This window comes from Pteropus vampyrus, unplaced genomic scaffold, assembly GCF_000151845.1.
Source record: "Pteropus vampyrus isolate Shadow unplaced genomic scaffold, Pvam_2.0 Scaffold254, whole genome shotgun sequence".
Taxonomy (NCBI): Eukaryota; Metazoa; Chordata; class Mammalia; order Chiroptera; family Pteropodidae; genus Pteropus; species Pteropus vampyrus.
This window is the reverse complement of record NW_011889035.1, coordinates 525,091-546,791: the sequence shown is the minus strand read 5'-3', so window position 1 is coordinate 546,791 and position 21,701 is coordinate 525,091. Positions and strand designations below refer to the sequence as shown.

The 21,701-nt window shown below is 33.0% G+C and overlaps 1 protein-coding gene and 1 pseudogene across 3 annotated transcripts in view; both read left to right on the top strand.

Annotated features, from left to right (window-relative positions):
- The window catches only part of CEP57 (centrosomal protein 57), a 39,272-nt gene that overhangs the window by 16,362 nt on the left and 1,209 nt on the right, over nucleotides 1–21,701 (top strand). Inside the window, exons 3-11 of one of the 3 annotated variants that reach the window (XM_023520255.1) lie at nucleotides 2,152–2,331; nucleotides 2,675–2,796; nucleotides 8,226–8,342; nucleotides 8,965–9,042; nucleotides 11,763–11,870; nucleotides 12,380–12,457; nucleotides 18,005–18,243; nucleotides 18,787–18,931; nucleotides 20,736–20,785. In XM_023520255.1, the coding sequence (XP_023376023.1) occupies nucleotides 2,152–2,331; nucleotides 2,675–2,796; nucleotides 8,226–8,342; nucleotides 8,965–9,042; nucleotides 11,763–11,870; nucleotides 12,380–12,457; nucleotides 18,005–18,243; nucleotides 18,787–18,931; nucleotides 20,736–20,785 (1,117 nt within the window). Of the gene's footprint in view, nucleotides 1–2,151; nucleotides 2,332–2,674; nucleotides 2,797–8,225; nucleotides 8,343–8,964; nucleotides 9,043–11,762; nucleotides 11,871–12,379; nucleotides 12,458–18,004; nucleotides 18,244–18,786; nucleotides 18,932–20,735; nucleotides 21,684–21,701 lie in introns of all 3 variants that reach the window. The other 2 variants (XM_023520256.1, XM_011374732.2) reach the window with 2 other exon arrangements.
- Nucleotides 18,981–19,089, top strand: LOC111729262 (annotated as a pseudogene).

Below are 21,701 nucleotides of genomic sequence, written 5' to 3'. Positions count from 1 at the left end.
AAAAAAAAAAAACCTCAAAAGAAAAATCAGTATATGTTTTTTTAAACCAAACCTGAAACAGAATGACACAAGTTAAAAATAAAAGGTTAGCAAAGACATGTTAAGAAGATAACAAAAAGGTTGGATGGCATTATTTCAGACAGAATAGTACTTTACACAAATAGCAGTGTCATGTAATAATACCTAGCTTAAATGCAAGACAGGGAACTACTCAAGTGCCTGAAATAAAATGAATTTAAAGCCTAAACAGTAAGGACGGAACTAAAGTCAAAAGCCTTGGGGACACTAGTAGGAGACTTGGTGTTAGATATAAATAAGCCTTAGGTATTGGGGTACAGTCGGGGAGAACTTGGGATTTTAAATCTAGGTAGAGACTGGAGAAGAAAACTTTAGACCCATGTGAGGGAGCTTCTGAAATAATTCTTCCTTTGTGAAACTGAGTGTTGAGACTAATTAGAGAAAGGGAACTGGAACAACTCAGCTCCCTGGCCTGGAAAAGAGGCCGTGGATAGAAAAGTCACCTCTGATAAATCAACCCTAGGGTTTGTTCTGTGTGCTCCCTGAGGTGCATACATGAAGATGAATAAATAGAGCTGTTCATTGGAAACTCTTAATACGATGAATGAATTACATTTAAAGAATAATATGTGAGAACTGCATTTTTTTCTTTTAATAGAAAAGCTTGCTCAATATCAAGGGTGGCCTCACTCTGTCAGTTAAGAACAAATTATAGAGCTATAAAAATAGCAAGTGTGGAACTGGTTGAGAACTAGGTATTAGTGAAACAAAGTTCATAGACACAAATGTATATAAAGATGGAATTCTAGAAATGCATTAATAAAATCAGAATAAAGGGAAGTCCTAAAACTGTCTTGGATCCATGTAAGTAGTAATTATATCCTTATATATATAGGTATATGTGCAAACTTGGTACATGATAAAGTTGTCGTTTAAAGTCCTTTAATACAAAAATACTTTTCATTTAACTTAAAGAATAAAATGTAAAAATGTATGAAACTAAGTATAATAAAGAAAAATATGTTTATCTAATCTTGAGGTTACAGAATAATGTTATATATATAAAAGCAAAGAACTCGATAGGAAAGATTGATGTAACTATATGAAAAATCAAAACATCTGTACATCAAAACTAGAATTAAAGACATAATAAAATGGAGGGTGGGACTTTTTCTTATAGAAAAATGGACAAAGAAATTTATAAATGACAGAAAATTGACTAATAATATATATAAAAAGTATTTAAATTTTTAATAAGAGCACAAAATAAAATAGCTAGAAGTAGCATGTTTCTCAATCAGAATGGCAGCGATATTATAATTAATAATGGTCTGTGTGCCAAAGACATACACTTTCAATGAAAGTATAAATTGGTGCGGCCTGTTTCAGGGGCCTTTAAAATTTGAATATTCTTTGACTCAGTGACTTAATTTTTCAAGTTTTACTTATTGGCCATAAAGAAACAACCTTTTAAGACAGCATGAGGGAATGCTCACAGTTTCATAATGCTAGTATAAAAATCAAACTTAAATTTTTATTTCAGTTTATTTTATATAATAGTAAAAGATTTAAAAAAATAAATTGACAGTCATCATCTCTTGGTAGGATTATCAGCTGTTCTCTTTGTTGTATTTTCCTGTGCTTTCTACAATGAATATATATAACTTTTATAATCAGAAACTTTGGGGGCATTTAAAGTGTACTTAGATTTTTCTCCTAAGTAATGATAAAAATGGGGATTAAAAAATAGTCCTTTTTGTGCTCGACTTTTAATTCTACAATTGGATTCTGCATGTGATCCCATAATGAAACAGAAAAGTGATACTTTGGGGCAGTTAATATGAACTTAGCGTGGTTAGCTAAATATTTTTACTATTTTATAAAATCTCTTTTAAATGTTTTTACCATAGTAATATGGTTTTTACTTGAGTACTTAGCGCATTTCAGTAACTCAAAAGATGTCTTTAAATGGATTTTTTAGGAAAAGTTATGATGATAATATTTTATTGTTCCCAAAGAATGAACCTCTACTGGACCTACCCATCAATTTTATTTTTTAGATAAGGTTATTCTTTCTCAGAACTTTCTCCATATGTATTGTTTTCTTATAGTGTCCATATTTGTATTTGGCAGCCATATTTTCTGCTCTGAAGAATCTTCAAGATAAGATTCGACGCTTAGAACTTGAAAGGATTCAGGCAGAAGAAAGTGTGAAAACCTTGTCTAGAGAAACAATTGAATATAAGAAAGTATTGGATGAACAGATACAAGAAAGGGAGAATTCAAAAAATGAGGAATCAAAGCATAATCAAGGTTTGTTTAATTATGATGAAAATGAAACACTATCAAAATAAGTATTGTAAAATTGCACTAAAACTGCACATTAGCGTTTTCTAGTGATCAGTGTCTTTAGGTGTTACAAAATTGCATTGTACTCCAATGCATTTTGAGGACAAGTGCTGATGTTATGAATTATTTACTGACTGAATTCAAGGCATATTAGACTTGCATGAAGAATGATTTAGGTCATCTGAAAAGGCTTTTAGGGCTACTGGTAAATATACATTGTGTACACAGTAGATTTAATTGCTTTTAGCAGCTTTTCAAAACTTCTATGAGTGAACTAAATTCTGTTTTTCTTATGTATTCTTTTTAGAACTGACATCTCAGTTGTTAGCTGCAGAAAATAAATGTAATCTTTTAGAAAAACAATTGGAATACATGCGTAGTATGATAAAACATGCAGAAATGGAAAGGACATCTGTCTTGGAAAAACAGGTATGGTACCTCACAGATTTATTCTTGAGAACAGTTAGTTATGGGGAATATTAGATTGACATAAAGACCCTTTTTTTCAGAACTAGTGGTGCTGTTATAATAGTCATTTCTCCTTTTACCTGAAAGCAACCACTGGCAGTAGTACCAGTAGTTCATTTTGAAAAATTAGTAGTCTTCGCTTTGAGAGAAAATTGATTTTGTTCTTTTCAGCATAGCTTAAAGAGGCGTTTCCTTTTTGGATGACCCTCAAACACACTGCCATGTCCTCTGCACACAGCTTCTGCTTTTGAACAGTATTATAGCCCGAGAGTGAACTTACATGAGATCATTTATGATGTCTGAAGATTTGATTGGCCATCTTCATTGTTGTTGTTGTTGTGTTTGGTAGTTTTATTTTAATTAGAAAAATACTATACAGTTAGTTGTGTGATCTTTTCAAGTGATATTAACTTTTATGAGTCTACATTATAAAAAATATTTTAAAACTCATGCACCTTTCTACCTCTTGAATTTATTAAAGACTCAACGTAGCAGATTTCAAGGTTCTTTATGCTTTGAAAAACTTTAATAAAAAACCCAAGTGTAGTTAACATATCATATTATATTAGTTTCAGGTGTGCAACATAGTGATTCAGCATTTATATGCCTTACAAAGCGATCGCCACAATAAGTCTAGTGACCATTGTACAATTACTACAATATTGACTGTGTTTGCTGTGTTGTACAGTACATCCCCATGACTTATAACTAGAATTTTGTACCTTTTAATCCCCTTACCTTTTCTGTTCATCCTCCCGGCCCTACCCTCTGGCAGTCATCAGTTTCTTCTCTGTATCTGTGACTCTGTTTTTGTTTGTTTTGTTCATTCATTTGTTTTGTGTGTTTTTAGATTCCACATATGAGCGAAATCATATGGCATTTGTCTTTTTTTTTTCTTTTTTTGACATAATACCCTTTAGGTTCATCCATGTTGTCACAAATGGGAAGATTTTGTTTTTTTATGGCTGAGTAATATTCTGTGTGTGTGCATGCATGTGTGTGTGTGTGACATCTTTATTCATTCATCTTTCCATATCTTGGCTATTGTAAATAATGCAGCAGTGAATGTAGGGGTGCGTATAGCTTTTCAAATTAGTGTTTTAGTTTTTTTAGGATAAATGACCTAGAAGTAAAATTGCTGTATGGTATGTAGTTCTATGTTTAATTTTTTGAGTAGCCTCTATACTGTTTTCCATAGTAGCTGCACTAATTTATAATCCCAACAATATTGCAACGAGGGTTCCCGTTCCTCTACATCCTTTCTAACACTTGTTATTTGTTGTCCTTTTGATAATGTATTTCTGAGAGTTGTGAGGTGATATCTCACTGGTTTTCATTTGTATTTCCCTAATAATTAGGTTGAACATCTTTTCATGTGTCTCTTGACTGTCTTCTTTGTAGAAATGTCTGTTCAGGTCTTCTGCTCTTTTTTAAATAGGATAATGACTTTTTTCTGTTGTATGACTTGTTTATTTTGGATATTAATCCTTATCAAACATATACTTTGCAAAAATAATCTTCTCCTTTTCAGTAGGTTGCTTTTCTGTTATGTTGATGGTTTCCTTTGCCATGCAAAAGTTTTTAGTTTGATATAGTTTCACTTGCTGCTTTTTTTCTTTTGCTGCCATTGCCTAAGAAGACATACCCCCAAAAATACTGCTAAGACCAATGTCAAAGAGTTTACTGCCTATGTTTTCTCCCAGGAGTTTTATGGTTTCAGGTCTTATATTTAAGTCTTTAATCAATTTTGAGTTTACTTTTGTGCATGGTATAAGAAAGTCTTCAGTTATATTTTTCTATTTATCTGTCCAGTTTTCCTCCGCAATATTTATTGAAGAAACTGTCTTTTCTCCATTGCGTATTCTTGCCTCCTTTGTCATAGTTTAATTGATCATAGAAGCGTAAGTTTATTTCTGGGATCCCTTTTTTGTTCTGTTGATCTATGTGTCTGTTTTTGTGCCAGTACCATGCTGTTTTGTTTACTGTAGCTTTATAGTCCAGAATGAAATCAGGAAACATGATACCTTCAACTTTGCTCTTCTTTGTGAAAATTGCTTTATTTGGCTAAGTAAGATCTTTTGTGATTCATATTAATTTTAGGATTATTTGTTCTAGTTCTGTGAAAAATGCCATTGGTATTTTGGTAGGGATCACATTGAATCTGTAGATTGCTTTGGATAATATGGACATTTCAGTGACATTAATTCTTCCAATCCATGAGCATAATATATCCTTCCATTTGTGTCATTTTCAGTTTCTCTCATCAACTTTTTAGAGTTATCAGAGTACAGGTCTTTTTCCTCCTTGATTAAATTTATTGCTAGGTATTTTATTCTTTTTGATGCAGTTGTAAATGAGATTGTTTTCTTAAATTCTGTCTCTGATAGTTTGTTATTAGTGTACAGAAATGTAACAGATTTTTGAATATTAATTTTGTATCTTGTACCTTTACTGAATTCATTTATTCTGATACTTTTTTGGCAGAGTCTTTAGCGTTCTCTATATAGTATGTCATCTGCAAATAGTGACAGTGTTACTTCTTTCTTTCCAAGTTGGATCTTTTTATTTTTTTTGTCTGATGGTTGTGGCTAGGACCACTAATACTGTGTTGAATAAAAGTGGTAAGTGTGCACATCCCTGTTTTATTCCTGATTTTAGAGGAAAAGTTTTTAGCTTTTTACTGTTGAGTATGATGTTAACTCTGGATTTGTCATATATGACCTTGATTATGTTATGTTCCCTCTATACTCACTTTATTGAGAGTTTTTATCATAAATGGATATTGAATCTTGTGAAATGCTTTTTCTGCACATATTGATGTGATCATATGGTTTTTATTCTTTGTCATGTTAATGTGGTAAATCACTTTAATTGATTTGCAGATACTGAACCATCTTTACATCCCTGGAGTAAATTCAACTTGATTGTGGTGTATGATCCTTTTAATGTATTGTTGAATTCAGTTTGCCGATATTTTGTTTAGGATTTTTTGCATCTGTGTTCATGAGGGATATTGGCATGTAATTTTTTGTGTGTTTTTGTCTGGTTTTTTTTTTTTTTTTCCAACTGGATCTTATTTATAGTCCACCTATTTTTCTTGTTATTTTAATGTACCATAACTTTGATTTTTATTCCTTCCTTTTATCTCTTTACATGCTTTCAATTATTTTCAGTTTCTTCTTAATTATCTGATGTTTTCAGAGTGTCCTCTCATTTATTGCATCTGCTAAATTTTCTGTAGAAAATATATACATATATTTGTTTGTTTTATGGTGAACTCATATTCTTTAGAGTTTTCCTTTTTTTCTTGGAAATTCCATACTTTCTAAGTTGTGTTGCAGCCTTAGGAGGCAGTTATGGATTTGCTTTTGCTAATGCTTGATGGTTTTCACTGGTTCTGGTCCAGCTTTATGTTAGTTTATTTGCTGTGGGTTCTTGCATCATGCAGATGGTGCATTGCCTGAGATATTTTTGTCATGTTCCTGCTATATCTTATATGTCAAGGCTCCAGTACTGCCTTGTGATATTTTGCTTAAATTATCACATCACTTTTGAGCTCCTTTATCTTTTTTTTTTTTTTTTTTTCATTGGACATTTTTTTTTCATATGGGCCACAAGTGGAAATGTAAAACATGTTATACAGTAATAGAGTAATTCTCTTCATTGAGATATTCTTGTTCTCAGGTTAGAAAGCATTTATAAGGCAGTACTATGTCTTGACTAATATAGGTATACCTTATTTTATTGCATTTTATTATATTGAGTTTTGCAGATATTATCTATTTTACAAATTGAAGGTAAGATCCTTCACCAGTAAAAAGAGTACAATTTGCTGAAGCCTCAGATGATTGATAGCATTTTTAGCAATAAAGTATTTTTGATTAAGTTATGTACTTTTCTTTAGTCACAATGCTGTTGCACACTTAATAGACTACAGTGTTGTATAAATGTAAAGTTTATATGTACTGATAAACCAAAAAATTCATGTGACTCACTTTATTGCTATAATATGGAAGCAAGTTGTTGTAACACCATAGCGCAGTAAATTACTCATGTTTGCGGTAATGCTGGTATAAACAAACTTACTGCACTGCCGGTCATAGAAAACTATAGCACATACAATTAATGTATAGTACATTATACTTGATAATAACCAACCGTTACTGGTTTATTTACTATACTATACTTTTATAAATTGTACTCTTTGTACTTATGAAAAAAAGTTTACTGTAAAACACTAATGCTGGCAGCAGCCTCATACATCTGTATTTACTGTATCTCTTGATGGTATCATTTTCTCTTGTGTTTGATTTAATCTTGGGTTGTTTTGTACAGTAACATGCTGTATAGGCTTGTGACCTCAGAGCAGTAGGGTATACCATGTAGCCTAGGTGTGTAGCAGAGTATGCCGTCCAGATGTGGGTAAGTGTGCACTGTGATGTTTGCGCAATGACAATGTCGTCTAACACACATTTCTCAGAACACATCCCTGTCATTAAGTGGTGCATGATTGTACATAATAGATGACTTTGAATTATAGCCCTATTTCATCAGTAAATTTTAAATATCTTTTTAAATAAGAATATTTACAATACTAGAAATAAAATATGATTATTGCCAATTTTTAACTTAATGTATTCTTTTAAGAGCAGTAAACTATCCACTGTGGTGAATAGGAGGGAATTAGTAATTCACGTAAATTCCTGAAAAAATTATTGCTTTATGTTAACTTCGTCATTTTCAAAGTTTTCTTAGTATATTGCTCATTGCTGTGGACTTGCATGTGAAGGTATGCTCTTTACAAGTTTAGGTACATAGAGTTTTAGCTTTTTACTGATAGACCTCGATATAACATATTTCTGTTTCTTACCCTCGTTTAATAGTTCACCTTGTTATCAGTTCTTAAACCTGATAGGTGGCAGTCTTTTTAAATCCTTGACCCTAAACCTGAAAATAGTAATAATAGTAATGGTTATTTTACATATAATTCTGCAGAAGTGTAAATAATAAATACTAAAACCATAATTATTGCCTTAAGAGCTTAACTATTTAAGAGAGCCAGACTGTTGCAAGTGTCTGTGTGTGTGTATAGTCTATATGCCTAGTAAATCCCTGCTATCCCAAAGTATAATGATAGCCTCACTGTGATAGAACCAAATGTTATAATAGTATATATAGTAAGAACAGGAGTCCACTTGTATTAACTGATATCTTTGTGGTTTCATCTTAATGTCATTTTCCTAGAATTCCTGCATAGTATTTAGTTTTATGAAAGGCCAGAAAAAAATATCATACAATGTATTCTAAGTTATACTCACTGTAAGTTGTTTGTCAGGGTTTTTTGTTTTGTTTTGTCAAATTGTCATGCTGTATTTAATATTGTTTCCCAGGTTTCCCTAGAAAGAGAACGACAACATGATCAAACACATGTTCAAAGCCAACTTGAAAAATTGGACCTTCTTGAGCAGGAATATAACAAACTTACCGCAATGCAGGCCCTTGCAGAAGTCAGTGAATATATTCTTTTACTCATCAGTGCATAATAATATTGGTTCTTTTGTAAAATTGATCATTTTATAATACTGGATGTTTATGGGAAGAAAAGTAATCTCGCAGCAAAGAAACATAGAAATTTTTAAAAGTAAGAAATGTAATTTGGAGAGAATGTTCACATTTTAAAACCTTGATGTATATGAGGCGTTCTTTTTGAAAATGTTGGACGAGTAAATGTTTTTGAGTGTTCCTAAGGCTTGTATCACTTGATTTAAGTTGTTCTGTGACCTAGTTTTAGTTTTAATTGATTCACTTGGAAAATATTTAATACCACTGTGATTAAAGTTCCAGATTCAGCTTCCAGGTAACCTGTGTGCCTTTATACAGACCTGTGTTCTTTGGCCATAGATTTTACCCATAAATCTGTTCAACTACCTCACAACTACCTCACAAATGACTAATAATGAATCTTGGGGATTGTCATGGAAACTGGCAAGCTCAGAGCCATTACTAGAGTGAACTAACAAGCTTTTATTTACTATGGTAAAATTTTATACATACTCCTCTGCTTCTGTATTAAAATTTTACAAATAAGACTTTTTTCACTATTACCACTTTTAATGTTTTTATCACTAGAAAAAAATGCAAGAGTTGGAAGCAAAACTTCGTGAAGAAGAACGGGAAAGGAAACGTATGCAAGCTAAGGCAGCCGAGGTAAGTTGAAATGTGAGCAGTTAGGCTCCTCATATTTTGTACTACTCTTTATATATAAATAGAGGAGTAACTGTGGGCTTCTTAGATCTTTCGTTCTTTGGAATTTGGAATGGTCTGATATATTGATTCTTGGATGTAGCTTAATATGGAAAATTCTGAACATTTTTACAAAGTAAAAGCTGGGCAATTTTTTTTTAGAGTTTTTCAAATTGTGGGCTTTCAATCAGCATTTTTAAAAAATCAATAAACTGAAAAATATCAGAGACTGTATACATAATAAGGTAATACATAATCGTAAAACTTTTCACATGGGTCATTGTTGGAAATGTTTGATGGCCATTATCATTCAATATCCTATTTATATGTGTTTCCTTTCCTTGGTGGCCTCAAGACACCAGGACGGAAGTTGAGCTAGTAACCCATACTAACTCACAGAAGCTGCCTACCGTATTAGAAAAATGAGCTTGCCCACTGATGGTCTTTGATTTTATCACACGCAGTGGCCTCTAGTAGAATAGGGGAGGTGGTATGAATTCTCAGAAACATTGAGTTTATATATACCAACCAGAGCTGCATTTCTAGAAGAAATAGCAGTGCTTTGGTATCCAATAAGTCTTACAGGCTCAATGAAAGACTTCTGTTTATAACTGAATGAGCTTATTTGTTCAGATACCTTACATAATATTGCCCTCCCCTTTCCAGAGTATTTAAGTTTTATATTTGCATATATGTTTTCTCATAATATCACAAGAAGTAGGTTTCGATTCCAAAACAGTTAGGAGTAGAGGTTCTGTAGTTCAGGCTATGTCCAGATCTCACTTCGTAAGTGTGCTCACAGAACTAGAGATAGTCTGTTATCTTTGTTATCTTGTCTGTTTCTCCCCCTGCTTCCCAGAATTCATTGACTTAACATATTCTCTTCCTATTAAACCTGATACATCATTTTTTCTCTAAGATGTACCCTCTGATCGATTTGTATGTCTTTTTTGTCCCTCAGTGCGCTTTCTGTGTTATATAGTCACGTGGCTTTATTTTTGACTACCAGCGAATTTTGAAATTACTTGGTTTCTCTGCCTATTCTGCTTTAGGGTAGGCCACTTTACTATATCTTCATTTTCTCACTTGTAACATGAAACAAGTGAGAGCACATAGTTGTGCCTTTTAGTGTTGTGGTGGTGAGTTCTGTTGTGCATGAAATACAAAATTAAATAAGTTCATTATTTACTTAAAAATTATTTTGTGGTATATTTGCTTTCTTTTTCATTTAGCAGGAATAAAGTAGAGACCCAGTCAGTTATTATATCAGTAAACGTTTTGAGTTCTAATGGTGAACAGTATTATAGTGGAAGAACAATGGCCAGGGGATGATAAATGGTTCCAAGTCTAGCTAACCCTAATTTGAGTAATATTGGGCAAGATATTTTACCATTCAGAGTTTGGATTTTACTATTGATAAAGTGGTCTTCATTGTATTTCTTCTTAGTGTTGGAGAGATCAAAGGAGACAAAAATCATGAAAGCACTTTAAAATATTAGAAAGTCTGCCACACAAGAGTATGACAGCTATCAAGAAGAACTAAAGCTAGAAGTTATTTTTAAAAATTGTTCTTTTGTATATTATTCAAACTCATTGGCTTTTTAGATCTTCCAGAATAGTAATTTCATGTTCATTGAATTATATTTATTCAGTTTACTATGTATAAAACATTGTTAGACGTGTGGGAATGTAAATGCTCCTGAGACTAGAGATCCCCTATATTCCTTTGTGACTGCATAGATTCTTTCCCCGGAGAATGCAGTCACTGTGAGAAATATTAGTAATAATTTCAGTATTTCTTTCAACTAATTCATTGGTTCTGAGTGTTTTTTCTAGGTCTATCATAATTTCCTGGGGGCACTTTAAAATGCTTTTAAATATACATTTCCCCAATCGGGACCCTTCAAAATCCTGAAGTTTAGAGAGCTTCCAGACAATCTGACTTTTTAATCATAATCTCCAGTCAATTTTGATATATAGGCAAGTTTGAAAACCACTGTTCTAGACTAATACGTGTGTGTGTGTGTGTGTGTGTGTGTGTGTGTGTGTGTATTTTTAAAGGAAAGTTGAAAGTTGGCTTAGGGAAAACATCAGCCCTTGTTTGAAATCTTTAGTAATTGCTTGTAGACTACCATGTAGATAAAAAATTATTTGTAAATTAACTTCTAGAGAAAGGGACTTGATAACATCTGTTGACATGTCTTCCAATTCTTTTGGACATAAATTCCCAGTTCCCTTTTCTCATATTGTAAGTATATAAGTTTTTTAAAGAGGAAGAAAATGTGCTTTGCTCTTTAGCTACTTTTGGTCTGGCACTGTTGTTGATACTGTGGGCGAAAAGAAGAAAATACTGAAACATTAGTTTTCATTTAAAGTGCATTTAACTCATTAGCTCTAATTTATGGAGCAACTACAATAATGGAGCTAAAGGGTTCTAGGCTAAAGAAAGGACATATTATGACACAGCACTTCAAGATAAAATGAGAGACTGGTATCTATTTAAAATGTTTGACAAATGTTGACAGATTGGTTTAAGACATAATTACACAGTTATGATGTGTTTTTCAGTCAGATACTACTATAGGCTTTTATAGACTTTTACATGGCCAGTCTCAAATTTGAATCATAGCTTTTATAGCTTTTATTTCTACAGCATTAACTTTAGGCTCTCATATTTTTTCTAGTTGCAGACTGGTCTAGAAACAAATAGACTTATTTTCGAAAATAAGACAATTCCTTGTGTTCCCAGTGCAAAAAGAATTAAAAAAAAGAAGTCGAAACCACCAGAAAAGGTATGAAAACCAGGAGTCAGAGTGCTGATTAGCGCTGGGTCTAATTTATGTAAAAACAGTGGTAAACCATGTGATATTACAACTTTGGATGAGTAAATCTCTTTCATTCTCAGTTTCTTCATTGGAAGATAGGGATAAGTAATACCTACTTTAAAATTTTTACTCTGATATGATATATATGTAAGCATTTTAGAACTATAATATACTGCACGAATATTAGTTGTTATTCAGTATTGCATTAATTACTTTTATTCTTAAAATGTTTTTATATATACACACATACATACACACAGTTTCTCTAGACTGTAACTGCTATTTTGTCAGGTACCATTTTTTTCTTTCCTAGGCAAGGATGTATGTTGACAGATATTACTAGGAGCTCTAGACCATAATGCTAGTATAGATAAGGCAAGTAATAGCCTAGCACTAAGCTGAAGTTTCAGGTTAATCATGTACAGTTAGCTTTTATTGTCATGTGAATAAAATTGTTTTCTTTTCTTTCCATTCAGAAAGGTTCTAGGAACTATTTTGCTGCACAGCCACATTATAGATTGTGCTTGGGTGATATGCCATTTGTAGCTGGAAAGGTGAGTTTGTTGAACTCTGGATTTTTTTCTACAGTATAGATTTTTGAATCCACCATCTGCCTGTATGCCTATAAATGATAGAAACATTTTTAAATCCACCATCTGCCTGTATGCCTATAAATGATAGAAACATTTTTCTGCTCCTTTACCAGTGTGGGTCATAATCATGTGACAGTGAAATGGAGGAAGGTTTTATGGGATTGGAGCAGGGGAGAGAGACTAGGAGAACACTTTAAAGCAGATAAAGTATTTTTGGATGGGAAGATAAGAAAGACCCTAGTTTAGAGATGGTGTAGTTGCAAATAAGAGTCAGGGAAATAGGAAATAATATATTTGTAACACTGAAATATTAGTATCAGCCCTGTTAATTTATGTTTAAATATAGATATTTAAATAAAAAGAAATCACACTCTTTTTATTCCTACGTCTATATTACTCACAGGATTCTTTCTCCAAGGAGCAATCATACATAGACTTGAATCTTATGTTTCTTTAATGCTTAAATATAGAGGTGATTAATTTGGTCAAATATCATTAATGAGTAATTTCAAATAAGTACTTAATATGTTAGTTTTTACCACTTTTTGATTAACTGGGTTGCTAGTTTGTTTCATGCATAGGTACCTTGAAGACTCAACTAGATGTAAGTTTGAGAGGCTTGGAGAGTAAATTTCATTTGTCTTATTTATTTATTTATTTATTTACTTATCTGTTTATTTATTTATTTAATTTGAATCTAAGAGCAAATCCTCAGTGAAAGCTTGAGGAATGAACTTTTCCACTTGCTCCTTGTAGATTTACTAGGCACAAATCACTGGGAAAAAAGATTGCCCTTTGCTCTATGCTGTTTTTACCCTAAATTTACCTTCTTGTTGGATTGCAGACTGTCTTTGACCTATGTTATTTCCTTTATCTCTTACTTCTATCAGGCTTCTTTTGTTTCACCATAGAATCTTTGAGTTAGGTTAGAAATTGAGGTTCTTAAGGGACGACCAGCTACATTACAATCACTAAGTATGCATTTGAAAAAGCAGATTATGAAACCTAACCACACAATCCAAAATCAGAATTTTCTGAGTGTGGGACCTAGAAAGTATTTTTAACTGTTCCCTGCCAGCCTAATGTTCAGTTCTATTTAGAACCCACTTAATACACTTCCCTGTCCAATGTTTTTATTATGTTAACATCCAGAATAATGGTTGTATACTCTGTTCGAATACATCTACTGATGAGGCATCGTTCCCATCTCATTTCTAGACAGCTTTATTTGAAAGTTCTTAAGTGAGTTGAAATTTGTCACTGTATAAATTCTACTGACTGGTCTTTTTTCCTACTCTTAAGATTCACATGGAACATATAAATGAACCCTTGACTACTGTAAAATATTAAAACTTTTGAACATAGCTTTATCTTTTTCTCATCTTATTCTGTTCTAGGTTATAAATACAACTTTTCCTTCAGCTGTTCATCTTAAGATATGTTTTATGAGCTTCTTTACTGCCTCAATACTCTCTTCCTAAATTGAATATAGCCCTCTAAATGTGGTGTGACTAGCACAGACTAGAGTCTTCATCATGATCTGGATATTCAGCCTAGATTAACTCAGCCTCGCATCACACTGGTGATGTGAACACCATATCATCCCTTTCACTCATTGATTCTGGAGCCAACTGAAGTTACAGGTCTTTTACTGGGTATTTGCATCAGCCTCTGTGGGTTCTATACTTGTGGAATTTTTTTTTTTTTTATATAGAATTTTTAATCAAGTGAAGCTCTATAGGAATAGATTCACCCAGTCCCACATTAGATTAGAATTACGTTTTCCATTATATTTCTGTTATCTCCAAATTTACTTGCCTATTGTTGGTAATTCTGACTGAAGTCCTAAATGCAAAGGTTGAATAGGACAAGTTCAAAGACAGGGCTTTTCAACCTGAGCTCCCCTTTTGAAGTTGAGAATTTGCTGTCACCTAGTTAAGTGTTTCTCAAACTATTGTGAAAGACTAGTTTTTATTTCTAATTATGTGTTGTGATAGACCAATACATTTGTAAACTGCAACAAAAATGAATAACTAGAAGAATGAAATTAAAGACATAAATACAAGTCTCAATTTATTATTAGTTTAAGACATAAAATTACATTAATAAATACACTCAGGAATATAAGAAAAAGAATTTTAAAACTATATACTGTTTATTGAAAGTATATGTGTAGTCAGTTAATATAATGTGTACATATTACAAGTTATGAGCAATATAGTGATTCCCCATTCAATACATTTTCACCCTTTAAACAAATACCACATCAGTGTTTAAAGTTGTTAATGAGACAGATGAATTTGATTCTTGATAATCAAGTTTGCATTGATGACAGCATACTTGCAGGAAGTATGTATATCTAAACCATTTAATCATAGCTAGATTATCTTGATAAATACAGAGATTAACTTTTTTATTTTGAAATGATTATAGGTTCATAGAATGCTGTGTTATACAAAAATAATACAGAGAGGTCCTTTGTACCCCTCACCCAGTTTACCCCAATAGTAACGTAGTACCTAAATATAGTGTGGTATGAAAACCAGGAGATTAACATCGGTACATATCTCTAGCTTTACACATACTTGTGTGTGCATGCACGCGTACTTGAGTGTATGCAGTTCCAGGTTAGTGTAGTTTTAGCACAGATTTGTGTAACCACTACCACGCCAAATCTACAATTTTGCCTTTGCAAAATGGAAACATGCAGTATGTGACCCAATGAGACTGACATTTTCCTTCAGCATAATTGCCTTGAGATCATCATTATGTGTATCCACAGTTCTTTTGCTGACTAATATTTCATGGTGTGGATGTACCTCACTTCATTCACTCATTGAAGGGCATTTAAGTTGTTTCCAGTGTTGAGCATTTACAAATAAAACCAGTATGAACATTCATGTACAGGTATTGTGTAGTCATATGTTTTCTTTTCTCTGGGATAAATATCCAGGAATTTGATTGCTAGATTGTATGGTAAGTGTATGTTTAGTTTTTAAAGAAAACTATTAAACTATTTTTGATTGGCTGTACCCTTTTACATTGCCAGTAACAGTGTATGAAAGGTGCAATTTTTCCACATTCTCACCAGCACTTAGTATTGTCACTTTTTATTTAGCTGTTCTGATTAGTACATTGTGATACCTTCACCGTGGTTTTAATTTATATTACCCTATTGACTAATATTTGAACTTTTCATGTGATTATTTGCCATCCATATATCTTCTAATGAAATGTCTATATATTTTGCCCTTTTTTTAATTGGATTTTTTCTTTTCTCACAGTTAGATTTTGAGAATTCTTTATATATTTTAGATACAAGGCACGTATCAGATATGTGGTTTGCAGGTATATTCTCCTAGTCTGTGGCTTTTTTTCATCCTCTTAAACTCTTCCACGTAGCAGAAGCTTTTCATTATAACAAACTCTTGTGAATTGATATTTTCGCTTTATTGGATCATGCTTTTGGAGTCATGTGTAAGGACTCTTTGCCTAGACCTATGTTGTGTAGATTTTCACTAATTTTTATGTTTTGTAGTTTTATATTTTACTTTTAAATCTGTAATCCCCTTGAAATAATTTTCGTATACAGTATGAGGCTTATTAAGTCGATTCATTTATTCTGTTCCATTGATATATGTTTACTTCTTTGCTAATATCACACTGCCTTGATTACTGTAGCTTTATATGGAAAGTTTTAAACATCAGGGAGAGTGATTCTTCCTATTTTATTCTTTTTCCAGATTGTTTTAGCTTTTCTAGTTCCTTTGCCTTTCCATGTGAATTTTAGAATAAACTTGTCTTTATTTACAAAAAAAAAAAAAAATCTTACTGGGATTTTCATAGGAATTATATTACACCTATAGATCAATTTGGAGAAAATTGATATCCTTGTTGAGTCTTCTAGCCCTAGCCCATGTTTATAGTATCTCTCTCATTTATTTAGAAATTGACTTTATGTTTTATAGTTTTCAACATATTAGTCTCATATCTGTTTTATTAATTTATACTCAAATATTGGAGTGATTGAAAATTGTATTGTTTTAATTTCAATTTCTACATGATCATAAATCACTTATTAGTCATAGGAATTATTCTTTGGATTGCTTAAGACTTTCTTTGTAGAGAATCATGTCATCTGTAAACGGAGACAGTTTAAGAGTGACGAGAGTGGACATCCTTTTTTCTGATCTTACGGGGAAGACATTCAGTCTTTCACCAATAAGTATATTATGTGTAAGTTCTTTGTCAATGCTCTTTATCAACTTGAGGAAATTTCCGTTTCTACTTTGCTGAATATTAATGCCCTGAATGGATGTTTGATTTTTTCAAATGCCTTTCTTCATCAAATGATAAATGATTTTTTTTACCCTAGTGATATGCTGGATTACATTGATTTTCAAATACTGAATTAGGCTGGACTTGCTGGAATAAACCCCATTTGAATGTGGTATATACTTCTTTGTGTGTATTGCTGGAATCAATTTACTACCTAACAATAAAAACTAGGATAAAAGGAGCATCTGTATAGCTTAGCATAGTGATTTCCAAACCTGGCTGATCAGAATCAACTTGGCAGCCTTCAAAGTACACATTTCTAACCCCTCACCCCACACTGAGTTTGATATGCTACCTAGGAATGTGCATTTTAAATATGTTGTCTAGATTATCTTTATGGAACCATTAGCCCAGCCACCTGTGAATTGAAATAGTACTTTGAGATTATTTAGTTTCTCAAACATTTTGATAGGGCTGCCAGCTTTTTTCTGTTGTTTATGAATTAAGTGCTTCGTGCTATTTGATAGAGAAATGAATGCAATAACTGTCCGTACCATATACTGTTTAATAGGTGAAACATACACGTAAGCACAATTAAAATATATTGTGATAAATTCTGTGATAGAGAGAAATGTCATAGGTGATCCGAGAATGCAAACTAATTACCTATAAATTTTAGGGAGTCTTTAAAAATCATATATTTGAACTGGGTTTTAAAGGATGGTATTAAAGTCGTCATGCGAAAGAAAACGGCACATGCAAATGTAGTTTATTCAAGTAATGAAGAGAAATTAAGAGAATGGGACATGAAGCCAGGGAGTATAAATTGCAGTTCAGTGATACAGGGCCTTATTTTCTATGCTGAGGAGTTGGAATCAGTGGGCTTAACATCAGGTTTTCATAGAGAACAACATGATCGGAATATTTTAGGAGAACTGATAACACTGTGGAGTTAGAGACTGAGGAGGCTGGGAGCAGACAGACCACTTAGGATGTTCTTCCCATGGCTAATAGAGGCAGGTGCATAAACCAAGTGAATGACAGTAGGGTGAAGTATAAAAGATGAGTTGGAGATATTTCAGATGTTAAATCCATGGGAATTGGTAGTGTTTTACTCTGGACTAGGAGACTTATATTAGGCTTTTTTTTTTTTTAAACCCATGATAGGGAGTAAAAAGAAAACAGAGTTAGAGGATGAGGCTTCAATTACTTCTCTCCATTTTTCTTCAGTCCACCAGTCCCAGCCATGCTGTGGTAGCCAATGTTCAGCATGTCTTGCATCTAATGAAGCAACACAGTAAAGTCTTGTGCAACGATCGAGTAGTCAACAGTGTTCCTTTGGCAAAGCAGGTATCTTCACGAAGTGGTAAAAGCAAGAAGTCAGAAACACCTCCCTCCTCTAGCAGCATTAATGAAGAGCTGTCAGAAGTCTTACAGACTTTACAAGATGAATTTGGACAAATGAGCTTGTGAGTTTTTTGGGTTTTGGTTTTTGGTTTTTTTTTAATTACATGTTGTAAAATCTTATTTTAACTCCTTGGTGACTTTACTAACCTTTATTCAACAAATATTTGTTGAGCACAATCCTTGTACCAACCACTGAGCAAGTTACTAGGACTTTAACAAATACAACTATTCTAGGTGAAATCTCCCTTTCTAATACTGTTAAATGTTTTGAAAACTAAGTTTTACATTTATGTTTCATTTCCTTGTTTGGAAGCTTGTTATTACAATAAGCTAAACTTAACCAATAAGTTAGAATGTGTTTGCTGAACAAAACCTTTTCTAGACTTTCCTTTCGACATGTGTAATACTCTTATGGGAGAGGTGAAGATGTAAATAATAAACTATTTGAAGTTAAGGACTCTACTTGCCTTTAGACTTTTAAACTGTCACTGATAATTTGAAAATTTTTGCTCTTAATGCACAGAGCAGTGGTCTCATGGGATGTATGGGCCTAACCGTGAAACATAGGAATCTTAACCAAGCCTTACTTTTGTTTTTTTATATAGTGATCACCAGCAACTTGCAAAACTAATCCAAGAATCACCAACTATTGAACTGAAAGACAACTTAGAGTGTGAGCTGGAAGCATTAGTGGGAAGGATGGAGGCAAAAGCCAATCAAATAACTAAAGTTCGAAAATATCAAGCCCAGGTAATTCAGTTTTCCTTCACTCGCTCCTAATGATTAAAAAACAAGAGCAGTCTACGGCCATGCTACCCTGAACACACCTGATCTCAGAAGCTAAGCAGGGCCGGGCCTGGTTAGTACTTGGATGGGAGACCACCTAGGAAGACCAGGTGTGGTAGGCATAAAAAATAAAAAAAAATAAGAGATTGTAAACTGACAAGGTCCTTGCATTCCATGAGGTCAACCAAGGGTTGCCTCGCCTTAAAAATAAAAACAAAACAGAACAACATCAACAACAAAAAAACCTTTTCTTCAAATATATTAATTTTAAGTGTATCTTTTTCTGTCTTGATTTTAGACACTTGTTCAGTTTATTATTAAGAATTGGTAGTAAGTGGACTAGGAAAAAAGACACTGTTTTGTAGTCTCAGAATAGATTTTATCATCTAAGATACATCTTTCAAATACTGAATATATTTAATATTCTTATCTTTATATGAAAAACTTTTAACTTCTGTGATGAATTTAAATGGTTTTAAGTCTTTTTAAGAGCCCCTAGAAATTCTCATTTCTAAAGGAGTAAGTCCGTTATTAAACTGTGGAAAATCTTTAGTTATATTTACTAATTATATTAATAAAACAACCATTTATCTGGTATCTAAGTGCAGTGGGACGCCACACTCCAGGTAACCCTGGAGGAAAACATAATGATTCATGTATTTAAGAGATTACTATGACTGCTGCGAAGGAGATGGGAATGGAGACCAGCTAGGCCTTTTAAGCTTAACCTCTATCAGAAGTCATTAGTAATTGCAGTTGGGGAAAAGTAGACAGAGTTGAGGTGTGTTTTGGAAATAAAAATATTACGGCTACTTGCTGCTGGATCTCATGTGGAGGGTGATGATGATGGGTAACCACTGGCTGAAATGGAGAAGATGGAGCAGAACAGATTTGGCTGATAGTAATTGGTTGCTATGTAATAGGCATAATGCAGAGTGCTGTGAACATGTCATCTTATTTAATTTTCATGGAAGGCTTGTGAGGTACATACATTATTTCATTTTAGAGATGAGAAGAAAACTAGAGCTAAGTTTCCTGGGAGGTAGGCATATCCTAAAGTGAAATTAAGTTATTTATCCAAAGATATACTAAGCTTATAAAGTTTGTTTTCAAAAAAAGAAATACAAGCAAATGATTCCTGTAGGAGTAATGGTCACATTTGTTTCTTGTACTTTGGACTTAACTTTGTTCTCTAATGGAACACCAACATGCCTGCAGCAATTTATTTTAGCCAGCAACTGAAGTAAAAATAAAGGCCCTCTATTTTAAATTATTCTAATAATAGTGAAATAATAAAATAAAAATCCTTTTCGGAGTATTATTTCCACTACATCTCTTCATCCATCTGCAACATGCTTCTTTGCCTGCTCAGACTAGTTTCTAGAATGCCTTCTTTCTCCTCTCCTTCATGTACTAATGTCCTTCTTACCCTCCTTTTCCCGTGTCAGACTCTTTTGCCTCCTCTGTGAGACCTCCCCGCGAGCCCCTTTGCTTTTCACTCACCAGGTCTGCACTTTGGCAGCACTGCCTTAACTTCTGATACAGCATCAAAATTGATGTCTTTACTCTTATTTACCTGTTTGTATGTCACTATGTATTTTAAGCACTAAGCATTAAATGACTAGTACAGTAGATTTTTGAAATCTTTACAAAAGTAAACACAGAATATATTATTTGCCTTTCAGTGTGAGAGTTTAAAGTACCGGTTGTCAGCAGAGAATGTTTTCATTAAATTCTCCTTTTTCCTTGCCTTGGCTATTTGGTATAGCTGGAGAAACAGAAAACAGAGAAGCAGAAGAGGGAATTAAAAACCACCAGGAAGACTCTTGAGGAAGAAGGAAACAGCAGCAGCCGTTCTTCTGGAATCACAGGGACCACAAATAAGAAAGACTTTGCCAAACCCAGACCTGGAGAAAAAAGCAGGAAAAATCTTCAGTTATTGAAGGACATGCAAACCATACAGAGTTCATTACAAAGCAATAATTTGTGTTGGGATTACTGACTGGCACCAGGTCATAAATTTTATTCAGATAATTTGTACCTCATCAATCAGATGTTGCCAATTTACTTTCCAGGTCTCATACTCTTATGTTGGAATTAATAGGTGTTAAGGGGCCCAAGCTTCGTTACACAGGCTTGTGTTATGCATCACGACTAAATGTTAAACCATCTAAATGGAAATCAGGGGAGTTTTGAAGGCTAACAAGCCACACATACTCTTTCTTTGAGATGAATTTGCTGTACCGAAATATTGTGCTTTGTAAACAAATTGCCAATTTTTTTACTTGTGGGTGTGGTTTTTTTTAATAGTGCTTTATATATTTAAATAAAATTAGGTTTAAATTATCAAAATATGAGGCTGTTCCACAGGCAGTGCTTGCTTGAAAAGTCTCATTTTTAAATCTTCCCCTGGCATGAACTGCCCACTTCTCCTCTCCAGTGCCACCATTAAATATACTTTGTTTTGACTTTTGATGGAGGTTTTGTATGTTTAAATATTTATACACATTTAAGAGGATTGTTTTGCTTTTTGACATTTCAAACATTGCTCAGTATTAAGTACACTTGTATTGATTTTTAATCCACTGATAAAGTTTTTTAAAAGACCCAAGCATTCACTTTAAATCAATTAACTGTAAAGGTTATAAAAGCATTTTTAAAAGTCTAACATTGTTAATGAAGTAAATGAGGTTTTGGAATGAAGTGAGAAGGGGAGGTGTTGTAAACCATATCC